We start from the raw sequence: 25,190 nt of genomic DNA, 5'->3' as shown, positions 1-25,190 counted from the left end.
TGCATGCCTCATTTATGATGGATCTTCAGCCTGTCATACATGATCAAATAAACAACAAATAACAACCAAACAACAAATGCAACAGGGACCTTATGGGGCCCAGGTTATTTTATAAACCAGTCCTTTGAACCTTATTTGTGTCCTTGTCAAAATCACAGACGCATGCTGACCGATGTGTATTTTTGTCAACAAAGAACCTACTAGTAAGCATCAAGTTACTAACTTTCCCTGAGGACTTTGCAGACTTTAAGAATATGTTATTAACAGAATGTGTGTTGAATAGGAATTGTCATGAACTGTAGATTATGGGAACAGATCTTGAAAAAGTAATTTGTTCAAATATAATGTGGAAATTCATGCTTATCCAGTATCTAATGGTGTCTTCTAAGGAAGGAACAACCGTAGGTCTCTCACCATGAATATTTTGTCATAATATATCTAATGGGTCCAAGATGCTGTTAATTTAAAAATTTACTCTTATACATTTATGGAGCATGGTCTGACCAGGAAAAGTCAGCAAGAGGTACCTCAGGACAGAAACATAAATTCAATATATACAAAGACCAAAAGATCTCCACTTCCATATTTAATTTACTGGGAGCCCATGAGGGGCTGCCTCTCAGATTCATAGAGTGAGTGGAGAGCTAACATTCTCAACTCATGATTTTAGTACAAATTTAATTAGTAATAAAACTCTTTTTACTCCCACAAAGTGTCTGAGGTCTAGAGTACATTACATGGCCAGCCAACTCAGAGGTCATGAGGCACAATCTGCTTTCCAATCCAGGAAGCTCTTTTTCTGACCATTCCAGAGAGTGGGTGGCCAGAGCCACCACACACTTCCAGGCCCACGCCAACCCCATTAGATCTTCCATGATGCATCTCAGTTGAGACCCATCAAGGGGAGTGCCCTGGTCAGAGCATAAATCTGATATCTACATAAGAGGGAGAATCTAGTAAACACATTGAGGTATTCGGGACTCTGCCCATAAAAAGCATTGTGCTGGTCTCACAGAGTGAGTTAAATTTTCCAGAGAATGGGTTGCATTTGGTCAAGTGCTGGGGATTGAACCCAGGACCTCACAAATGCTAGGCAAGTGCTCTGCCACTGAGCCACACCCACAACCCCAGAGCGGTTGTTTTGAAGTAGGGCTACCCAACATGCTCAGCCACTTCTGTATCTGCCACCATATATTCTCTCTTACACAGTTCTACCCTGTCACCTGCTGGAACTATCCAGGCCAAAGACAAAATGATAGCATCTACACAAAAAGGAATCCTGTTTTATGAGTAAATGATCAGGCTCCTCTCCCCACCAGCCTTTCATCAAATGCCAAAGTATCACAGTGAACAGGCATCTTATTATAATGTGTTCTTACATGAATTTTGTGTAATTTTCACCAATTATGCACACAGCATAGTCTCATAGGAGCTGTTCATTTCAGAAAACTGAATTAAAATCTGTAGATATAAACAATCAGCTTTTGGTTCTCAAATCTCTGCTGTCTGGTTCCCTTTACCAACCCCACCAGCACATTTTCACTCCACCACCACTGCCTAGGCCTCCACTGCCAACACTGACCAGATATATGCACTCCATGCACGTTCCACCTGCATCCTTTTATCTGTCACTGCTTTGAAGCCAGAATTTTTAAATTCACATATGCATCTGCAGCAAGGATGAATTATGTGTATGGTGAGGAGAGATATGAAACTAGGGCAGAAAACTGGAAAAATCAAAACACTTGGTGTCAGTTTCTCAAATGACATCAGTGCCTGATGTATTACAACCAAGCAGCAAGCATACGCCACAGCATGCCCTTCCTTCTCTATCCCTTAAGCACCTTGATCAGACTCCATATCCCTTCCACAAACAGAAAGAAAGGACCCACAGTGGAAAATACACTTCCACCTACTTTATTAAAGAAGTTGCCAAAAACCCCATGCAATCATCCAAGCTGAGGTCAGGGTCAGCTCTCATCTTGCTGAACTGTTCTGCCAGTGCTGAGTCTGCTACCCCGCCACCCCCATGGGGGGTAGCAGACACACACACATACACGCAGGTGCGATACTCTCTGTTCTGTATACGTTCTAATAAACTATTGCTGGAGAAGTCAGTTGTGTCTTGTGAGTTTGATTAATAATTCAAACCTGAAATTGATTCAGGTAGTTTTTCATTAAGATTCTCCGTTTTGGAGGTTGTGGGGGGCAATGTTAAAGGTATGGATTAAAATGTCCTAAATGAGGACCAAAGTTTAACATAAAAATTTATATTCGACTAAAGGGGTTGGGAGATCTTTATCAATGTAAGTAACTTCATTCTATTTTTCTTTTCTAAGAAGTTTTTGTTGTTTTCTTATAGGTTTTGAACTTCATGATAAAATGTTTTCTTTATGATTTATGTTCTTTATGCTATTGATGTAGAATGAATCGGTTGATAGTTTATCTAATATTGACCCATACTGGTACCTCAGTTAAAATCTGAAATTTATCTAAATGCACATTTTTATATTTTGTGTTTTAATTCTGTGGCTAATGTTTCAGTGGTATTTTGAATTTAGAAACATAAATAAAAGGTCTTTAATTTTCTCTTTTCTATAAACATTAAAATCCAATTGCCTGTATGGATATAGCTTTGATTCTATTTCCTAACACACTTTTCAAAAGATAGAAATGAACAGTTTTTAAAGATTGGTAGAATTCACGTATGAAGCCACAAGATGAAGATGCTGGAATAGAAAAGGTCACTATCCTGGCTGCTCCATGATGTGAAACCAAGAAAGCAGATAGGCAGCTTCTCAGTCAGGTGGGTGAAAAAAAGGAGGGTGAAAATAGCTTGTTTTGGAGAGTGCTCGCCTAGCATGCGCAAGGGCCGCAGTTTGAATCCCCAGGGCCTCAGAGGGGAGAAAAAAAAACAAAAAAAAACCTCTTTGGAGCTGAAGAAAGGGGGGCACTTCACTGGGATTTAATACTGGACATACAAAACTGATTGGGGACTCAGGAGGGCAGAGATAATAAAATAAGGAAGAAATCCCCAGGGCCACTGCCACTGTCACAGTCAGAGGCCCCAGACAGAGTGGGCCCTCCATGAGCACAATGGAGGGATAAGGGAATTAAAGGAACCCACATTTTTAGGAGTACTGAGGTGTGTCTGGATATGGAGAGTTTAGAGCTCAAAGACACTGCCCAACTAATACAAAGGCATTCTGCACAATATCCTTGTGTGGGAAAGAAACCACATCTCTCTCCAATGCTTGCAGAAGACAGAGGAAGAATCATTCTGCAGTCAGGGAGCTGGGGCCACCACGATTCCTGGCAAACCCAAGTTTGGCCCAAAATACAGGCCTGGCAAACCCACACTGTGCCTAAATGACCCGAAGAAAATCAATCATGGAGAGGGGAATACTGGTTGTGGAAACCTACACAGCTTTCTCCCTCACCTTCGAATCAGGTTGCTTGTAGGACCAGCTGGGAGAGACACACCTATCCAGGTGAAAGAGATTGAGTTAGGAGATTAAACCCAAAACCAGAAAAACGGGGGTCCACAGGTGACAGGGTAGACTAAGAATTGGGTCCTCCACTACATGAACGGAACACAGGGAAGATTCCTAGGGTGTAGTTCCAACATGGATTGTCATTTCCCAGGCCCTGGAGGTGAGCTGATTTAAAATCTCCAGACCAATGAACATTCAGTTAAGAATCTGGAGCCCACTAAGCTTAAACCCTACCTCCAGAAATTCAGCCTACAGAATTACCTCTCTCATTCCAGCAAACCCACCCTGAAGGTGGAGCAAGCAGCACACTCCAGACCACCCCACCAAACACTGTTGAGAAGGGAAGCTGAAAATATTTTGAACTCCAATGAAAACAACCAATCTAACCAAAGAGGGGAAAGATTTTGACAATGAAAACTACAGAACTTTAAAGAAAGAAATTGAAGAAGACCTTTGAAAATGGAAAGATCTCCCATTGTTCTTGAGTAGGCAGAATTAATATTATCAAAATGGCCATACTTCCAAAGGTGCTATACAAATTTAAAATAATTCCTATTAAAATTCCAATGACATTTCTCATAGAAATAGAGAAAACAATCATGAAATTCATCTGGAAGAACAAAAGACCCAGATTAGCCAAAGCAATCCTGGACAGGAAGAGTGAAGCAGGAGGTATCACAATGCCAGACTTAAACTATACTATACAGCAATAGTAACAAAAATGGCATGGTATTGGCACCGAAATAGGTAAATCAATGGTACAGAATAGAAGACACAGAGACGTACCCACACAAGTACAGTTATCTCATACTAGACAAAGGTGCCAAAAACTTACGATGGAGAAAAGATAGTTTCTTCAACAAATGGTGCTGGCAAAACTGGAAATCCATATGCAGTAAAATGAAACTAAACCCCTATCTCTCACCCTGTACAAAACTCAACTCAAAATGGATCAAGGATCTAGGAATTAGACCTGAGACCCTTCACCAAGTAGAAGAAAAAGTAGGCCCGAATCTCCATCACGTTGGCTTAGGACCAGACTTCTTTAACAAGACCCCCATAGCATAAGAAATAAAAGCAAGAATCAATAAATGGAATATATTCAAACTAAAAATCTTTCTCTCAGCAAAGGAAACAATCAATATTGTGAAAAGAGAGCCTATAGAGTGGGAGAAAAATCTTTTCCACACACACTTAAGACAGACCACTAATATCCAAAGTTCATAAAGAACTTAAAAAACTTTACACCAAAAATACAAAGAACCCAATCAATTCTTTAACTTTTTCATAGAGATATCTCCCCTCTCCTCCCTCCCACTCTCTCTCTCTCTCTCTGTAAATGTGATTTTAATGGTTAATGGACATTTATACATGTTCATATTTTTTTCTTATTTGAAGCCAGTTATTTTTCATGGATCAGTATTTTGAGGACTAGGATGTTGAATTAGTATATTTTGGTTTTGTTTTATATTCTTTTGTTTTTATTTTTATTTTAAAAATTTTTTATTTTTTTATATATTTTTTCTCACTTATATGTTTCCCTCAATTTCTTTCTCTCTTCTCTTCCGTAAATAGCTAATCTCTATTGTTCTCTCTTTCACACTTCCTTTATTTTCTTTTACTTCTATCTTCTCTCCTCCTTCCTCATAATCATCACATCCTACATCACTTCTGTTCTCTCCTGTCTGCCTTTCAAAATTATTAATTAAACCCTTTTGCAAACTTATTGTTCTTACTGTGGGCAATAACTGATTGCATCATTTCTGTTTATTGTGACAATTAACATTGTAGATGTCATAGCAGGAACTATTTAGTTCCTGCAATATATTGTTTGCTTTGGTTGTTATTATTTGTCTCCCTCTAAATGGTGAGGTAGAAACCTTCGGGGACATGATAAGTCCACAGGGTAGAAACTTTACTGCCTCAGATCCATACTATTACATGGGTGAGCACACAAACAACACAAAAAACGAAGGGAATAAATTACCCCAAACAAACCAAAACATTTCAATAACAGAATCCATTGGCACCAAAGTGGAAAGAAAAAGAAGTTTAGAATGTACATAGTTAAACCAACCTGTGAGAGAAAGGATGATGTAAGGAGTGAAAACAGAGAGAATATACATGAAGTGAAAGATTGCTTCAACAAAAAGATAAGAGATTCTTTTAAAAAATCAAGTAGAAATACTCAAGATTAAGGAATCAATAAACCAAATTAAAAATTCAATAGAAAGCATCATCAATAGACTAGACCACTTGGAAGACAGAATTTCAGGCAATGAAGACAAAACATATAATCTTGAAAATAAAGTTGACCATGGAGAAAATATTTTAAGAGACCATCAATAGAACTTCCAAGAAATATGGGATATAATAAAAAGACCAAATTTAAGATTTATCAGGATAGATGAAAGCTTGGACATACAAACCAAAGAAATAACCAAAAGTTATTGTAGAATAACTTTTAAATGAAATAATATCCAAAACCTTCCACAACCTAAAGAATAAGATGGAAAATCATATACAGGAGGCTTACAGAACCCCAGATACACAAAATTACAACAGACCCACACCAAGTCACATTATTATGAAAATACCTAACATACAGAATAAAAATAGAATTTAAAGACTATCAGAGAAAAAGAACAAGTAACATTTAGAGGGAAACTAATTCAGAGTTCTGCTGATTTCTCAACCCAGACCCTCAAAGCTTGGAGGTCCTGGAATAGTGTATACCAAACTCTGAAAGAAAATGGAAGAGAGCCAAGAATACTGTAGCCAGCAAAATTAATCTTCAGAATTGACTATGGAAATAAAAACCTTCCTTGATAAACAAAAGTTAAAGAATTCACAACTAAAAAGCCTGCACTACAAAGCATACTCAATAAAATATTTCATGAAGAAAAAATGAAAAATAAAATTGAAAATAAGCAAAGGGAAGAACTGCACTAGAAGAATAGTCAATCAAAGGAGAAATTAATTCAAATTAAAAACCAGAAATAAATCAAAATGACAGGAAATAAAAATCATTTCTCAAATATAACACTGAATGTAAATGACTTAAACTCATTCATCAAAAGACATATAGGCAGATTGGATTAAAAAACAAGACCAAACAATATGCTCTCTCCAAGAGACTCACTTCATAGGCAAACACATCCACAGACTGAAGGTTAAAGGGTAGGAAAATATATTCCATTCACATACATCTTGTAAACAAGCAGGGGTTTCTAGCCTCATATCAGATAAAGTGGACTTCAAGCCAAAGTTAGTAAGAAGGGACCAAGAAGGACATTTCATACTGCTTAAGAGAATTCTATATCTATAAGACAAAAAAATTATAAATATTTATACCCCCAAAAAAGGAACCTCTATGTACATCAAACAAACCCTTCTCAATTTCAAGAATCAAATAGACCACAATACAGTAAAACTGGGCGATTTTAACACACCTCTCACCACTTGATGTATTTTCCAAACAAAAACTAAATGAAGAAGCTATCAAACCAAAAAATAAAATTAATCATTTAGACTTAACAGACATATATAAGTATTTCTTCCATCGATAACTGAATACCCTTTCTTCTCAGAAATATTTTAATTCTTTAAAATAGACCATACCTTAATCCACAAACTCTGAAAGAAGCTAGAAGTTCTGCAACATCCCTGATGAACATAGATGCAACAATTCTTAATAAAATATTGGCAAACCACATACAAAAACATATTAAAAGATTGTGCGTCATTATCAAGTGGGGTTCATCCCTGAGATGCAAGGTTCATTCTACAAGTGGAAATGAGTAAACATAATTTATCACATCGATACACATAAAGACAAGAATCACATGTTTATCTCAATAGATGCAGTAAAAGCATTTGGCAAAATTAAGCACCCATTCATGTTCAAATCCTAGAATAGCTAGGGATAGTAGGAAAATACCTCAACATTGGAAAAGCTATCTCTGCTAAACCCAAGGCCAGCAACATTCTAAATGGAGAAAAATTGAAAACATTCCCTCTAAAAACTGGAACAAGACAGAGATGCTCTCTTTCCCCACTGCTATTCAACATAGTCCTTGAAACTCTAGCCAGAGCAATTAGGCCAAAGAAAGAAATTAAAGGGACACAAATAGGAAAAGAAGAGCTCAAACTATCACTATTTGCAGATGACATGATTCTACATTTAGAAGACCCAAAAAATTTCACAAGAAAACTTCTAGAATTCATAAATGAATTCAGCAAGGACATAAAATTAACACCCATAAATCAATTGCATTCCTATACATCAGTGATGAATCAACTGAAAGAGAAATTAGGAAAACTATCCCATTCACAATAACCTCAAAAAAAATGCTTGGGAATCAATCTAACAAAAGAAGTGAAAGACCTCTAAAATGAAAACTATAGAACATGAAAGAAATTGAAGAAGACCTTAGAATATGGAAAGACCTCCCAGGTTTTAGGATAGGCAGAATCAATATTGTCAAAATGACCATACTACCCAAAGCTCTATACAGATTTAAGGCAATTCCTATTAAAATTCCAATGATGTTCTTCATAGAAATAAATTTTTTTATGCATTTGCTGTGGCCTAAATGTTTATATTCATGCCCCTACTCAGTCTATATGTTAGAAACTAATAACCACTATGATGATGTTAAGAAATAAGGCCTGGATTGGGGAGATAGCTCAGCTGGTAGAGTGCTTGCCTCGCAAGCACAAGGCCCTGAGTTCGATCCCCAGTACCACAAAAAAAAAAAAAGGAAAAAAAAGAAAAAGAAAAGAAATAAGGCCTTTGGGAGCTGATTAGGTCAAGGACAGAACTGTCTTGAATGAGATTAGTGCCCTTATAAAAGGGCCCAGGGAGCTAGCTGCCTTGCCCTATCCACCGTGTGAAGGTAGAGAGAGCATGCACCAACCTGCTTCCCACCCATGATGCTAATGAGGAAGCATCACTCAAGTCTCTCTTCCCACTGCTGCAAGTCTAAGCAGAGTCTCCTAAGAAGGTCAAACAGCTAAGGAAGCTCTGCATCAGGGGACAGAGTTTTGAAACAACTGATAAGAGTCTGGGAGACCTTTCTGCACAATGGGGAACACACAAACTTCATAGTCAGGAGAGATCCAAACACCAAGTGCCCTAGGGACCATGGATTTGTCACGTACACCATTCTAGAGGAGGTAGATGAAGCCACCAGTGCATTGTCACAAGGGCTGTGTCAAGAGAAGCTTCTCAAAGACCGGGGCCCACTTACCTGTGGAAAAGATCTTTATTGTTGGCATTAAAGACACTGAAGAACCTCACATACAAGATTATTTTGAACATTATGAGAAAATGAAGTAGCAGAAATCATGACTGACCAGGACAGTGGGAAGAAGAGGGGCTTTGTTTCTGTGACCTCTTTTGACCTTGACTCCATAGATAAGACTGTTATCCTGTTTTATGCTTAAAGTATAAATAAGAACTATCTTGACATTGATAGCAACTAATATACTGTGAATGGCTACAACTATGAATTGAGGAGTCCCTGTCAAAGTCAGAGATGGCTAATGCTTCATCTAGCCAAAGAGGCTGAAGTGGTTCTGGGAGGTTTGGTGGCAGCTGAGGAAGTGCTTTTGGTGGCAGTGACTCTTTGGCTGTGGATAGGTTTGTTCAGTGTTGTGATAGGTTTGTTGGTGGTGGGAATGGTTACAATGGATTTGCTAATGATGGAAGCAATTTTGGAGGTGGTGGAAGCTATAATGATTTTGTCAATTACAATAGTCCATCTTCAAATTTTGGATCCAGGAAGGGAGAAAAGTCAGAGCTGAAGCTGTAGCCCCTCTGGTGATAGAGGTCAATACTTTGACAAACCACAAAACCAAGGTGACTCTGTCAGTTCCAGCAGCAACTATGACAGTGAAAGAAGGTTTATTTACTTCCAGGAAACAAAGATTAGATAAAGAAGAGAGCCAGAGCAGTGGCAGGGAAGCTATATGTCACAACATTTTTGTGAACTCAGCCATGCCTGCTGGTGCAGGACCTAGCAGCTACGCTGAAGACATGGTTTAGACAACATTTATTTGAATGGGGAAAAAAATCAAAAGTTGTATTTGTAACTAACTTACTACAGGTTATTTGAGTTTCTGTTCTGTGGAAAGTGTGAAGTATTCCAACAAACCGTTTTAATGTAAATTTTGATTTTTGAGTCTATGTTATTGATTGTTAAATGTAAGCCTCTGATCATTATGCCAAATAAGTGTCTTTTAAAAAAGAAAAGAGAAGAAAAAATAAAAAATAAGAAGTATCTTCTATGAACCAGGAAGAGCACCCTCACAAAATACCACATCATCTTGAATTTCACAGACTTTGGAACTGCTAGAAAAAGATTTCTGTTTATAAGTTGCATGGTTTATGGTATTTTATTGTACTATCTAAAAGGATTAAGATAGCATTTTAAAAGAGGGTGTTTCACAATTATTTCAAAAATGTTCATGTGATTTTATAATGAAAAACCATCTTCTGAGCTGGGGATATGACTCAGTGGTTGAGTGCTATTTCTAGAATCTTCTTCAGTCTATTTTGGAAATTTGTAAACTTTGTTCAGATGCCTTAAACTAAGCAAACTGAAAAAAAAATGAACTGTAATATTTAACTGAGAAGCTGTATGTCTTGCTAAAAAATATACCATGCACTAAGAATAGAGGTGTGTACAGCAAGAGAGACTGTTTGCCATTGGAATAAAGGCATGTTGTACAGTGAAGGAGGAAAACGCCAAGACATGTTTTTAGTGACCCCATACCTACCACCCAAAGCCATTCTGTACTTTGTCCTCAAAGTTCCTACAAACATACAATGCACATAAACATCAACAAAAGAAGACATTTGTCTGTCCCTCATATCTGTAGGGGTTGAAAGCTTGAAAGACTCACATGTAATTCAATATTAGAAAACCTATCAATCAATACACTCCACATCAATAGGTAAGGAGATAATTGGTCTCAGTTGAAGAAAACATTACTGTAGCTACTTCGGAAGTTGAGACAAGAGAATCACAAGTTCAAGATCAGCCTTGACAACTTAGTGAGACTCTGTCTCAAAACAGAAAGGACTGGGGATATACCTCATCGGTAAAGTGCCCCTGGGTTCAATACCCAGTAGAACAAAAACAAGAATTAAAAGAAAAAGAAAACCATTTTATATGGTTCAAAACCCATTGAATTATCTTACATCTACAACATGCCATCTAAAAGCAGCCCAAGTCCCATGGAGAGGCAAATTAAGGCTCAGGATATACCATTCCTAATTATGGATGCACCTACCAGTTGACGCTATTAATAAACCCTTTCCAGTCTACTTGGGCCATGCAGGAGAAGGAGTCTAAACGTATTTCCTCCCTACTGGCATTTCCTGCATGATCTTCACATTTCCCCACCACCCCAGGCACAGAAAAGGACAACAAGAGTTTGGAGGAGCATCACTTCTTAAGGATCCCAGTGATGGAAATTCATAGAGAGCCCAATCCCTCACCAAAACCACTGCACAGTGACCTACAGGAGGAGAGTGTTCTCTGCTTACCCAGGACACAAAGAGGGTCCACTGCTCTGTGGTCAACAGCTCCCAGCTGATCTCAGACCAGCAGTGCAACAAAAGAGCCAGGGACCTAACTCCAGAACTTGCCCCTGTGCAGGACCTCAGTTCCCCAGGGGCCTTGGGCAAGCTGGTGGGGTGGGGTGGCTGACCTGCTCTGTTCAGTTTTGCTGAATCTGGGAAAGAGGGGAGAGTAGGAGTAGATTCCTGGTCCTCCCACCCAACCCCTTCCGTGAAAGAGATAATCTAGGAGAGAGACTGAGAAGGTGAGTTTCAACAAAATCTCTCCTTTGCTCTAAAACAAATCAGGAGTCTGAGGTCTTGTCTTGTAGCTTTATCTCAGGCCTTCAAAGAACAGTTAGTATTCAATATGATATTTTATGTGTGATTCCACCCTGTTAAATACATATTTCATAGAAATGTATTATATATATTTATATCTTTGTATGTGTGTTTATGATGAGAAGGATGGTAGGAATACATCAAGTTAAAAAAATTTCTCTCTAATGATAGGTTCCAGTGGGGTTTCTTCAATAACTTTTCATTTTACAAGTTTTGATTTACAGATCTGTTATTGGATTTTCATCACTATGACCAAAATACCTGATGAGAACAACTTTAGAGGAGAAAAATAAATTATTTTGGCCCATGGTTTCAGAGGTTCAGTCCATGGTTGGCCAACTCCATTTGCTCTGGGCCCAAAGTGAGGCAGAACATCATGGCAGAAGGGTTTGCTGGAGAAGTGCTGCCCATTGTTCATGGTGGCCAGAAAGCAGAGAGAGAGAGAGGGGAAGGGGTCACAGGGAAGATGACCCCTTCCAGATCACACCCCCAACGATCCACCTCCTTCGGCCATATCCCACCTGCCTACATTTACCACCTAGTTAGTTAATTCAAACTACTATGAACTATTAGGTTATAGCTTCCACAATCCAATCCTTTTATCTCTGAACATTCCTGCACTAACACAGGAGATTCTAGGGGGTACCTCATATCTAAACCACAACAAGAACCATTTCAGACATCGTTCTGAAAGATTCTTTGTACTCCCCACCAGTTTGCTCAACAATTAACAGCTTACGTTACATAATATATTGTTCCAAAATGAACTGACTCTGATACTCTGATGTGTGATTACTAACTAGTCTCCTTCCCTGATTTCATCTGTTTTCCTACCATCTTTTCCCTCTGCCATTATATCTCTTCCTCATTATGTCTCCTTACGTTCCTCTGGGCTCTGACAGGCTTTCCCTGTCATTTATGATGTTGATAACTTGAGGATTGTGGGGCTAGAACTTTGCAGGACACCCCTTGGTTTGGGTTTGCCTGGTGTTCCTCTGGTGGTTACACTAGGGTAGTGGTTAGAGGGTAGAAGGGTCACAGAGGTGATGTGTCGCTGACATCACATCCTGTCAAAGTCATAAGCTGGCAACCTGCTTCATCACTGAGGACCAGAACACTGATCATCAGGTCAAGGTGCTGCTTATGGGTTACTCCACTGGAAAGTTATGTTTTTCTCCTTTTCTATTCTGTACTTTTTGAAAGCAAGTCCCTTGATTTAGCCCACTGTCAGTTCTTTATTTTTCTGTTTCCTTATTTGTTTTTCTCAAATATTTAACAATGCCAGCATTTACATTGGTCATTAAGGGTATGGTTTGGTAAAGTAGCTTTCAAAATAATGAAAAGTCCTATCAAGGCCCTGACCTTATCACCATGACCCATCTGTGGTTCTTTATGTTGTGGCCATGTGTAAGGAAACCCATCATTGACTTTGTTGTGGCTATAAGTGACTTTTCAGCATTTGAAACTGAAGCCATTCTCTACAGTGGTTCAATCAACATACATTTCCTTTAGCTCCAACTTAGCTCAGTATGAGAGGGGAAAAAACATGAAAAAACACATAACACGTGATATTCTGAAATAAAAAAACACTTTTAAAATATTTTCTTATTTGTTCAAAAGTCTTTAATTTAATAAACATCAACCAAAGATGAATTTATTTTTATCAATCTTTAAAAGAGAAACATAAAAACTCCTCTTATTTCTTTTTAACTTTTTATGGGAAACTTAAAATCATATACATAAATGACCAAATATATTAACAATATTCTGTACTTTTGCATCGCTACTGGAGAGGAAACAGAATGAAGAAATGGATAAGGAAGGAGGGAGTTTAAGGTGAAAATGAGAAGATAAAACAGGAGAAAAAATATGTAAGTGAGAGGTAAAATATGTAAAGAGAGGTAAGTGTTTTTTAAATATTAGAAAGCAATTAAGATGGTGGCAGAGATTCCTACAGTCCTCCTGAGAGAAGCACTTGACACAAAGAGTAAAGATTGAAGACTAACCTTTTATGCATAAATGAATATTAAGATCAATATTTTTTAAATGGCACTCCTTGATTCTTCCCAAGCTTCCTGGAGAGTTGCGCAGGTCATCCCCTCATCTTGTCAAGTCCTCTCATTCCTCAGCTCTACAGTGACTTCTGTCCCACTTCTCCATGGAACCTGCTCTACCAGTAACCTCCAGGGTATCACAGAGAGCAGCCATGTACTTCCTGCTGCCTCTCTGACCCTTACCCATCAATCCAGAGGGACCTTCACCAGCCCTCCACCATGGTGTCTGAGTCATCACTCCATTCTCACTCAGCTCACCACCTCTAGATCTCTGCCTTCAGCTCCCAGTAGGTTCTGGCTCTGTGTCTAAAGCCAGTGATGCCAGCTTGCCTGCCTCAGGCCTTCATGTCTTCCTAAACTTTAGGACCTCTCTGCCCATCTGCCTATAGACAAGATTTCCTGAGTCCTCCACTGACCTCTGCAACTCCTGATGTGTGAGATGGAACCCTCACCTGGCTGGGCACTCAACAGTCACTTCTAAATTGGTGGAACTGGAAGCCAGGAAGTTGGTGAGCCAAAGTAACTCAGTGACTGTGAGGGAGGGGGATGGTGATTTTTTAGAAGGGAATGTAGAAGGAAAGGAGAAAACAATGACCTATGAGTGTCTGGTGTCTGGGTGTGGGGTCGGGGAGGAGCCAGTGGCCAGGAAAGAGGTGAAGAGGAAGACTTGGAAGTTAGGTGGGGATGTTGCATCTTCAATCAAACATGTGTAAATTCACCAGCGACACCAGGGACAGGAAACAGGTAAAGGAATTGGCCATCAGTGAACAAAATTTTCTGCTATTTTTCCATAATATCTGTTACAGAAATTTCGACTTTTGCAGCAAAAACTTGAAACCTTCAGATACCCACGAACCAACCTCCAAGCCTTACATGGATTAGAGCAGTCCAATATAGTGTAGTTGTAGAAAAACCCATCTGGAAGAGAAGAACATTCATACTTAGTGCCAGAAACTAATACCTGGACCTCAAAGTAAGATTTTATTTTTTTGTGTGGTGCTGAGGATCAAACCCAGGGCCTCACACGTGCTAGGCCACAACCCCAGCCCTTAAAATACCTTTGAAAGTGAAAGAATAGATATCCCTCGTTCTGCATTCGCCGCCCTCCTCCAGGGTGCAGTTGCCCTTGCCTTCCACACATTTACCTTTCTTGAAAATGTTGCAGACCATACACACTTTGGCGTGAGCTGAGGAAAAGGGACATGAAAACTAAATCAAGGAATGAACCTACTGGAAGAACATGACACACATGGCACAAAGCATGACCCTAAGTACTCCACACATAGTTTAGAGCAAGAACTACATTAGATTGATTTAATTGAATCTTAAGGATATGGAGGCTTTGACCTGTTGATCTCAAATTCCATTAACAAATTGGCTTAAACTTTCAATGTACAAATTTATGGTATGTTAACAATAGCTCATGAAAATTGTTTCTTTTTAAAAAGAATAAATAACATTCAATAAGAAAATGAGATACTACTTGTTGACTGGTTGAAAACACTGGGAGATAGGATAGAGCAAGCCCAAGTTCAAGTCTTGCACTTAAACAACCATGAGAGATTATGCCTCCCTAAATCTCATTCCCTAAAACTGAGTTAATCGCCTTCTAGTGCCAGTACTGTGCTCACTCTTCAAATTTAGGAAAGGTTCATGTCTTGAAAGATACCTCCTTAGCGTGGAGTCACTGAGCAGAACAAAGTCAGAGCGGCTATGTATCTCCAATGTGAGTACAGAATCCATGGAGAAGTAGGTTGGGTACAGGATTGTGCTGGCTTGAAGGTTGGAGGAAGATTTTAGTGTACACATGTTTCACAGCACAGCTCAGTTAACATGACCTTCATTTCTAACAGTGCATGTGCTATAAAAAAACTGGTTGGAGATAAACCATTCAGTGATCTCTTCCTACTACATGGCTACCCGAGACATAGAAAGTCTTAAGCAATTATTGCCTGCCTTTAGGGTTCAGCCAAGAAGACTCTAAGCCCTAAATTGACAAAGGAGAGAGGAAACCCACTCTGAGACCTGAGAAAGAGACCCGGACTCTGCCCTGCTAGGCATCCAGGTGAGCTCAGCACACACACACCTCCAATTCTTCATAGTCAGATCATACAGAATCCTGCCCTTGGCCTCCTCCCCTCCACACACACAGACTGCTCTGCCTAGTCAGATCATCTTTCTGCATCTGCTCCCCAGCTCACCCTCTTGACCACACCTTGGAAGAACACAAGAGGCAAAGGACCCAGCAGCAGGAACAGGAGAAGGAACTTGTCCATCTCCACCCAGGATGGCAGAAGATGCAGCAGGGCAGCTGAAAGTGAGCAGCAAAGTGCCCAGGAAGGGCCAGGAAAGCTGCTCTTGTGCACAAATGAGAACAGGCTGGAGGATCTACTCTGAGCTGTTCCCAGGCTGTGGGCAGGAGCTTCCTTTTGCCCCCTTACCAGTGGGTGTTTTGCCACCACTCAGGTTCAGGAGAGCTTCCCACAGAGCCAGCCCCTTCCGAGCTTCTGAGGACACAGGTTGTCCCTGGAGCCCCCTCCTGTTCCCACGTAGGTGGCAGGCCAGGTTGTTCACTTCCGATTTCCACCCTCCCTGAGGTTGAGCTCATGGTCAGGACCATGACCCTCCCACTCCTGACTTAAGGTTGGCGACTGTGGGGTGCTCCCAAGAGCAGACCTTTGCTCCATATCCCTATAAACCAGGATCTGCACCCACTGCCACCATGCATGCCTCATTTATGATGGATCTTCAGCCTGTCATACGCGATCAAATAAACAGCAAATAGCAACCACACAGCAAATGCAACAGGGACCTTATGGGGCCCAGGTTATTTTATAAACCAGTCTTTTGAACCTTATTTGTGTCCTTGTCAAAATCACAGATGCATGCTGACCAATGTGAATTTTTGTCAACAGAGGTCCTCAGCCACAGCTCCACACTCGACTGAAAGGCTGAAAGTTTCCACATACTCTTTCTCATAGCCCTGGCCTAGAATGTGGCACCCAAACTACTAAGGGTATCCAGGATATTTCAAAATGTTTGATCTACAATTTTCTACTGATATTCTCTAAAGAAGTCTTCAGACTTCTCATCATGCTTCAAAAAATAACCAAGACCCAGGCTCTCAAGCATGCCTGGTCATCCAGCCTGGGGAAGAGAAAGACCATAGAACAAGGCCACAACTATGCAGGCGCTAGAGAGCATGTCCCAGCTGGCAGGTGCAGTCTTGTGTCCCCTTCCTCTGCTGCCCTCTAGATGACCCTTTATGGAAGAGCCCTTCAGGGTCAGGCTCACCTGTGAGCAGAGCACTCCCTGCAAGACATGCTCAATGGACAGATAGGGGACTCAGTACAGATTGCCAACTACACATAAGACAATAGGACAAATGAGCGAGTGCATGATGGCTTGTGGGCAGGAAGCTACTACTGGAGGGTGAGCACCAGGATCCCCCACGCATCACTTCTGAGAGTCTGGGTGCACCCCCACCTTGAGAACACAGCTTGGGTGCACCAGAGCTCCCCTCTCCCACCTTCCCAGGACAGCGATCAAGAGTGTGCAGAGCAGACACTGCGGGAGTGTGGGGTGCATGAGTGGGGTGCAACAATGCCATGGTTTCCCCAGACCCGAAACTGATTCAGCGTACTCTGTCGCACCCCTCACCAGTGTGTTCAGCATGTGCCTCCAGCAGTGACTGGAATTCCAAAGATTCTCACACTTTCCCTTCCTGTGTCACCACATCACAACTGTGCCATAAAAGGTGGTACAGAAGTAGAAAATAAGAGGAAAGGGTGTAATCAGATTTTCACTGGACCTGCCAGGGAACACATTTTTTCTGTAGCAATATTCTATTTTCTCAAAGCTGAAGAATGCAGTAAAAATAATAATATCAAAAAGGAAACGTCAATTGGGAATGCTGAGCAAAGAGGATACAAAAAGAAAACCCATGATACACAAGGTCCTGGGTTCAATCCCTAGCACTGCAATAGATAAATAAGTAAGTGAATAAATAAGAAAGATTCAACCAAATCTTATGGAAGTTTATTCATTTATTTATTCAGATATGTCTCTCAAACAAGTATCTGAGATAACCAACTTACAAAAATACTTATTTTAGAATGATATTGGCCAAATTATATTGTATAAACATGTAAACATGTAACAATGAATCCCACCATTATGTATAATGGGAACCAATTTAATCAACTGGAATAAAAAAAAAAAAAGAATCATTTTGGCTCACAAGTTTGACAACTTCAGTCCATGATCAGCTGACCTCATTTCCCTTGGCCTTTAGTGAGGCAGCATATCATGGAGGAAACACATGGTAGAACCAAACTGCTTATCCCATGGCAAGGGAATAAAAGAGATAAACAAAGATACTAGAGTCTTACAATCCCTTTTGACAGCCCCCAAAGATCTAAAGACCTTCCACTAGGCCCGCCATCTTAAATTTTCCACCACCTTCCAACAGAAACAAGCTGAACATGAAGACTTTAGTACATGGAACTTTGGGCAACACTTATCCAAACCACAATATCATTGAACATCCAGATGGTGTTCCTAAAATGAGAATAGTAGTAGATCCTTTACTCTGGAATACTCTTAGCATGTCTCTATTCTGTATAAGTTGTTTATGATAAGCAAATTAATTTTAAAAACAACGAGGGAATGGTTCCACTAGTAAATGTGTGTTGAGGGTATCTAATAATAGTCATAGAAGACAGATTTACATACCTTAAATTGCTCAATGCAATTTTTATCTGATACCACGTATGAATCATTCAAAAACTTCAACAGTTAATTTTTTACCAACAAAAGTCATGATCACCTCATAGCAGAATATCCTGCCTCAGATTCTGATGCCTTCCCTTCATGTACTTATCTCTACAAACTTCCCAAGCACATTTCCATAATGTATATCAGTTTATAAAGGAGAATAATTAGCATTTTTAATGGCAGAATTCTACTGGATGGTACATAGCCATGAATAAGATGTTCTGAAGGTTTTGTGGCTATTCAAAAGTAAGGTTATTATGTGTGGCCAGGGGTTGAAGGGCCCCTGAAGAATCAGGAGCTTGATTGATGCCATATAATAAATGTGGGGGAGACTAATAATCCTATTTCATGCCTCTAGTCCAAGCTTAATTACTTAACTATCCCATTTACTCCCTCCAAATGTCTGAGGCCCAGGGTATATTACATGGCCAGCCTACTCGGAGATCACAAGGCACAATCTCTCTCCCAGAACAGAATCCTCCTCCTTTCACTCTTCCAGACAGTAGGTGTCCAGAACCCCTATAAATTTTCAGGTCCACGCCAACCACATCAGATCTACCAGTGAGACATCTAGGCTGAGGCCCAACAAGGGGAGTGCCTGGTTAGAACACAGACTCCTAAATCTGATTTGTCTAGAATTAGAGCCTGGTTCTACCGGTTATTGGCTGTGAGACCTGGCAACAAGTTATTGAATCTGTATTCCTCAGTTTCCTCAAGGAAATAGAGAAAATAATGGCACTTACACCTTAAGTTTGTTATTAGAAATGCATATTATTGCCCATAGGTTTCTTAGCCACTTTATAACACAAGTTGTTCCTTCTCTTCTTCATATCGTTCTTCTATTTTATTATAAACAACATATTCCCCACCAATTTTTTATTTTGTTTTACTTATTTGCTTATTTATTTTGGTGCTGGGGATTGAACTTGGGCCTCATTCATGCTAAATATATTCTCTTATCAATGAGCTCCATCCCTAGTCCAAAATTCATTTTGAAAATTGGAACTGGGAAGCAGAAGGAACTTAAATATGGAGACCACCTTTCTCTTTGGTGAACTTTTGCTCATACCCATTCCCCCCTCAACACACTCATTCATAAAGCCCTCCAGACTTTTATCGGGTTTTTACAGAGACATCTATTTCCTTGCCCAACACCACACAAGGAGCATCACTTTCTTTGCCACCTTAAAACAGAGCCCAGATCCCAGTTCTCTTCCGTCTCAAGTTCTCCTACTCCTGTTCTGTCTTGGGCAGTCACTGTCCCAGCCCAAGGCCATGGGACAAGGCAATGAGCACTCCACTTCCAAGCAGTTTCTCGTAGGGAATACTGTGATATGGTGTGGCTATGGTTGCATTTATCCCCCAAAGTTCATGCATTGGTAAATAATCCCCCTTTCAACATTGTTGAGTTGATAGGTGAAGCCTTTAAAATGTGATTAGGTCATGCAGGTTTTGCCCTTATGAATAGGTTAAGGTCATTGTCATAAGACTGGTTCCTTATTGGGAAAGGGAATTGTTATAAAACTGAATTTGGTTCCCTCCTGCTCTCTCACCTTTTTGCCTTCCATCATTGGATAACACAGAAAAAAATCCCTTGCCAGATGTGGGCCCCTTGATCTTGGACTTCCTGGCCTCCAGAACCATGAACCAAATTAATTTCTATTCTTTATAAATTACCCAGTTTGTCATATTCTGTTAAAGAAGCACAATGCAGACTAAGATGGCAGATTTACCACAAGTGCCCTTCATAAGTTCTCAAATGACATCAGAAGATAAGGCATCTTCTTTTTGTTGCCTGAGCACATGGTCCCACCAAGTATCTCTGTTTAGCAGGTGGTATGTTCTAATGGAGGAGTTCCTTCCTTAGGCAAGTTGAGTCTGCCAGTGGTTATCTGCATAACCACTGGTCAAAATCCCCATAACTCTCCCTATGACTATCTGCAGGCATCTTCACTACCTCCTCCGCCAGCACCACCATCATCCAAAGCCTGTTCAGCTGGTATTCATTACTCTGCCTTTGCTATGAAGGCAAGTTGTGTGTGATACTTGGGTTCTACCTGAGGGCAGGTGGGTGGGGAGCAGGAGAGATGGAATGAGACAAAAACAAGGTGAGTGACTGTGTGGCTTCATGTGTCAAGTTCCCAGCAGGCATCATTATGCTACAGTTACCTCCAAGATCAAGAAGACATAGCAACAGTAAATATTTGCACCTCAAACAATGGAGCAACTATGCACATCAAACAAATCCTTCTCAATTTTAAAAATTAAATAGACCACAATAACAATAACATGGATGACTTTAACACACCTCTCTCACCACTCAATATATCTTCCAAATAAAAACTAAATGAAGAAGCTAACAAACCAAAAACACAATTAATAACAGACATATACAGTGTTATGGTTTGGATGTGAGGTGTCCCCCAAAAGCTCACATGTGAGACAATGCAGGAAGTTTCAAAGGAGAAATGATTGGGTTGTAAGAGTCTTAACCCAGTGAATTCATCCCTGATGGGATTAATTGAAGTGATAGGGTGTGGCTGGAGGAGGTGTGAATTGGGGTGTGGTTATGGAGTATATCTTTTGTATCTGGAAAGTGGAGTCTCTCTCTCTCTGCTTCCTGATGCAAGCTGCTTCCCTCTGCCACAATCTTCTGCCATGATATTCTGCCTCACCTCAGGCCCCAAGGAATGGAGCCAACCTTCTAAAGACTAAGACCTCTGAAACCATGAGTCCTCAAATAAACCTTTCCTCCTCTATAATTGTGCTGGTCAGGTCATTTAGTCACAGCAGTGAAAAAGCTGACTAAAACATATAGAATATTTCATCCATCAATGACTGAATACCCTTTCTTCTCAGAATCATACAGACTCTTCTTTAAAATAGACCATATCTTAGGCTACAAAGCATCTCTAAGCAAATATGAAAATCTGAGATAATATCTTGCTTTCTATCAAATCATAATGGAATAAAATTAGAAATCAATGATAAAATAAAAAATACAAGCTACTCTAACACCTGGAAACTAAACAATATGCTATTGAATGACCAGTGGATAGCAGAAGAAATCAGGGATGAAATAAAAAAATACTTAGAGGTAAATGAGAATAGCAACACAACATATCAAAGTCTCTGGGTCACTACAAAGACAGTTCTAAGAGAAAAGTTCACTGCATTGAGCTCACCCATTGAAAGAACAGAAAGTCAACAAACAAATAATGTAACATTACATCTCAAAGCCCTAGAAAAAGAAGAAAAAATCAACAACAAAAGCAGTAAAAGACAGGAAATGATTAAAATCAGAGCTGAAATCAGTGAAATTGAAATCAAAAAAATCTAAAAAATTAATGAAACGAAAAGTTGATTCTTTGAAAAAATAAATAAAATTGATAAACCCTTAGCCACACTAACAAAAAGAAAGAGAGAAAACTCAAATTACTAAAATTCATGATGAAAAAGGAAATATCTTTCTGCATATACAATGAATCAAAATGCAGTCTGTAAAAATAAAAAAAGATTTTAATTTAAAAAAAAAAAAGGAAATATCACAATGGACACTACCAAAATACAGGCGATAATAAACTATGTTGAAAACATTAACTCTATAAAATAGACAACCTTGAAGACATCAACAAATTTGTGACCTACCCAAATTGAATCAGGAGGACATAGAAAATTTACACAGATCAATTTCAAGCAATAAATTTTTTTTGGCTTTTTCCTGGCCTTTTTTTTTTTTTTTTTATTGTTTTTCACTGATGTTCATGAAGAAAGTGAGTACTTGGAACTGTGCCACCAATGAAAGGAAATTCTAAGGAAGTACATTTCTTTACAGAACTGTGTCATACCATCCTTTGGGCCCTCAACTGGAAAAGTGGAATAAAGTCTCAATGCCTTTTTAATTGTATCCTGTAGTATTATAGATGTAGGACATCATACTCTGTGAATGTAAAAGCTCTTGTACTTGCTTTATGATATGTAGTAGAGACCATGTTTTATCAGAACTGTTTTTAATGATGTTACTCTAGAATGTTTTCTTTTCAGATGATGATTGAGAAACTAATTTTAAAAAGTGGTATCAGATGTCACAACAGTAACAGGAAAAATATATATATATATTGTTTAGAGACCATTTCCCCCTCCCTCCAAAACAGAAAAAGTTTCATGAAGTAAGGGGCTTATTTGAGGAGTTCTCCTGGTAGAGAAATGCAAGAGCTGAAGATGAGAGTCATTTGTGGAAGAGCCTGAGTTTACCCATAGGAGGCACTGATAGCAGACTCACTCTGCAAACAGTAGGTCCTTTCCTCCACACAGGACTTGTGTAAAGCTAAGGTCCTAAGAGAGCTTCCTTGGATTGGCAGCCTGCTAGAGGACTCCTTGCTGAGGAGAGGAACACACTGCTAGTGCTGAGTATGACTCTGCTCTGCCTCCTGGTGGTGAGTTCTGGGTGAGCGCTGTCCTGGGGTGGGGGGGATCGGTGTCAAGGAGCTAAAGTGGCTCGGGCGCAGACCAGTATATGCCCTGACCCTGACCATCCAAGCAAGAATTGGCACTCAGAAGTCATGTACTCTATTTTCAATAGCTTTTCATAAAATATTTTTAAAAATAGATCTGAGACTGGATGCAGTGGTGCATACCTGTAATCCCCTCCTCTTGGGAAGCTGATGCAGCCGCAGGAAAATTGCAAGTTGAAAGTCAGCCTGGGGAACTTAATGAGACCCTGTCTCAAAATAAAGGGCTGATCTATATGGGTTGCAGAAAGTGGGTTTGGTTATCATCCTTTTTTGTTGGTGCTTTTGTGTTACAACAGAGAAATAATCAGACCCAGACCTAGCCAGACTTACCTGCCTTCCACTTCCAGTCTTCCTTATTCTCATTATTTTTTTTTAAAAATCCATGTAAAACATATTTAATCTTATCAATCCAAGAATCAAAATAAGCTTGTTGAAATTTTTATTAGAATTAAGATGCTTTATGCAAGAAGTAAAATTAAGAATCAATAAATGGGATGGATTCAAACTAAAAAAAACTTTTTCTCAGCAAAGGAAACAATAATGTGAAGAGCGAGCCTACGGAATGGGAGAAAATCTTTACCACATGCACCACAGATAGAGCACTAATCTCCAGGATATATAAAGAACTCAAAAAACTTAACACCAAAGAAACATAGAACCCACTCAATAAATGGGTAGAGCACCCCTTGATTCCATCCCCAGTACTGAGGGGGAAAAAAAGGAATACAATCAATCAACAAACATATGAAAAAATGTTCATCATCTCTTGCAACTAGAGAAATGCAAATCAAAACTACTCTAAGATTTCATCTCACTCCAGTCAGATGGCAACTATCAAGAACACAAGCAATAATAAATGTTGGTGAGGATGTGGGGGGAAAGGTACATTCATACACTGTTGATGGGATTGCAGATTGGTGCAACCACTACGGAAAACAGTATGGAGATTCCTCAGAAAACTTGGAATGGAACTACCATTTGACCCAACTATCCCACGCCTCAATTTATACCCAAAGGACCTAAAATCAGCATACCACAGTGACAGCCACATCAATGTCTACAGCAGCTCAATTCACAATAGCTAAACTATGGAACAAACCTAGATGCCCTTTAACAGATGAATGGAAAAAGAAAATGTGGTATGTATACACAATGGATATTACTCAGTCTTAAAGAAGAATGAAATTATGGAATTTGCAGGTAAATGTATGGAGCTGGAGAATATCATGCTAAGTGAAAAAAGCCAATCCCCCCAAAACAAAGGCCAGATGTTTTCTCTGATAAGCAAATGCTGATCCATAGTGGTAGGGTTGGTAGAGAAGAATGAAGGAACTTTGGATTGTGCAGAGGGGAGTGAGGGAGGTGGGGAGGATGGGAAGGACAGTAAAATGAGACAGACATTATTACCCTATATACATGTATGATTACACTACTGGTGTGACTCAGCACCATGGACAGCCAGAGGAATGAGAAGTTGTGCTCCATTTGTGTACAATGTGTCCAAATGCATTCTACTGTCATGTATAATTAATTAGAACAAATTAGAAATAAATTAAATTTTAAAATAAAATAAAAAATAATTAAGATGGTTTAAACTAATTATAAATGCACATTAATTAAAATTAGGAAAGACTTTCACATCAACTTCTGTTTTAAAAGAGAGATAAAGAATGGAAAGGAGGAATAGAGAATGAGAGGGAAAAAGAAATAGAGGCATTAGGAAAGTTGATCCCAACAGAGTGAGAAAGGAGAGAAACTAAAGAAATGATAAAGGTGCAAAAAGAGTAATAAGATGATACAAACAGGTCACAATAAATTCCATTATTATGTGTAATCACAATGTACCAATAAAAAATTAATTACCAAAAGGTTTTTTAAAACAGTAATAAGTTAAATAAAACCAGGAATTCCTAAATTTATAAGACAAACTTTCTATACTACTGAAAGGAAAGAAAAAGAAAAGACAGAAATATATTTTTGCCTACAAACATGCTAAAATCTGTTTTCACCTAAAAAATCTACTCTTGATTCAGCTCTCCCTCTAGCTCCTACTCCACTGATTCTTTCTCTTTCCATTATTTCTTCTTCAAAGAGCTGGCCATATGCACTCCATCCATGTCTTCTCTGCTTCAATCTGGTTCTGCCACCACTTCTCACCTGAACTTGCGCTGACCAAAGTCATCAATGACAAGCAAAGTCATACTCATACAATTGGGCCCTTCTCAGTCCTTGGACAATGTTACCCATCACTGACTCTTAGACCTTCCCTCTTAAACTGCAGATTCTGATTCCTTTGGGTTTTCTTCTAGCCAGCACCCCTCATTCTAAGAGAATCCTTCAACCAACCCTTTAACTTTAGTGATCCTTAGAATTCCATGCTGTTCCTGCCATCATCACTTGGTTCAATGAGCACCCACTTACCTATCGTGACTTTAGTAGCATA

The 25,190-nt window shown here is 39.4% G+C and overlaps 1 protein-coding gene across 1 annotated transcript; it reads right to left on the bottom strand.

Moving 5' to 3' along the window:
• Window positions 1-14,217: 14,217 nt before the first annotated feature.
• On the bottom strand, window positions 14,218-24,948 carry LOC124959700 (sperm acrosomal protein FSA-ACR.1-like). Its single transcript, XM_047518043.1, has 4 exons — window positions 24,905-24,948; window positions 15,659-15,768; window positions 14,516-14,644; window positions 14,218-14,375 (listed from the first exon to the last, which is right to left on the bottom strand). Exons 1-4 carry the CDS (start codon window positions 24,946-24,948, stop codon window positions 14,218-14,220), a joined length of 441 nt encoding a protein of 146 aa, XP_047373999.1.
• Window positions 24,949-25,190: the final 242 nt, after the last annotated feature.

This window comes from Sciurus carolinensis, chromosome 11 (assembly GCF_902686445.1).
Source record: "Sciurus carolinensis chromosome 11, mSciCar1.2, whole genome shotgun sequence".
Classification (NCBI taxonomy): Eukaryota; Metazoa; Chordata; class Mammalia; order Rodentia; family Sciuridae; genus Sciurus; species Sciurus carolinensis.
This window is presented reverse-complemented; position numbering and strand designations above follow the sequence as displayed.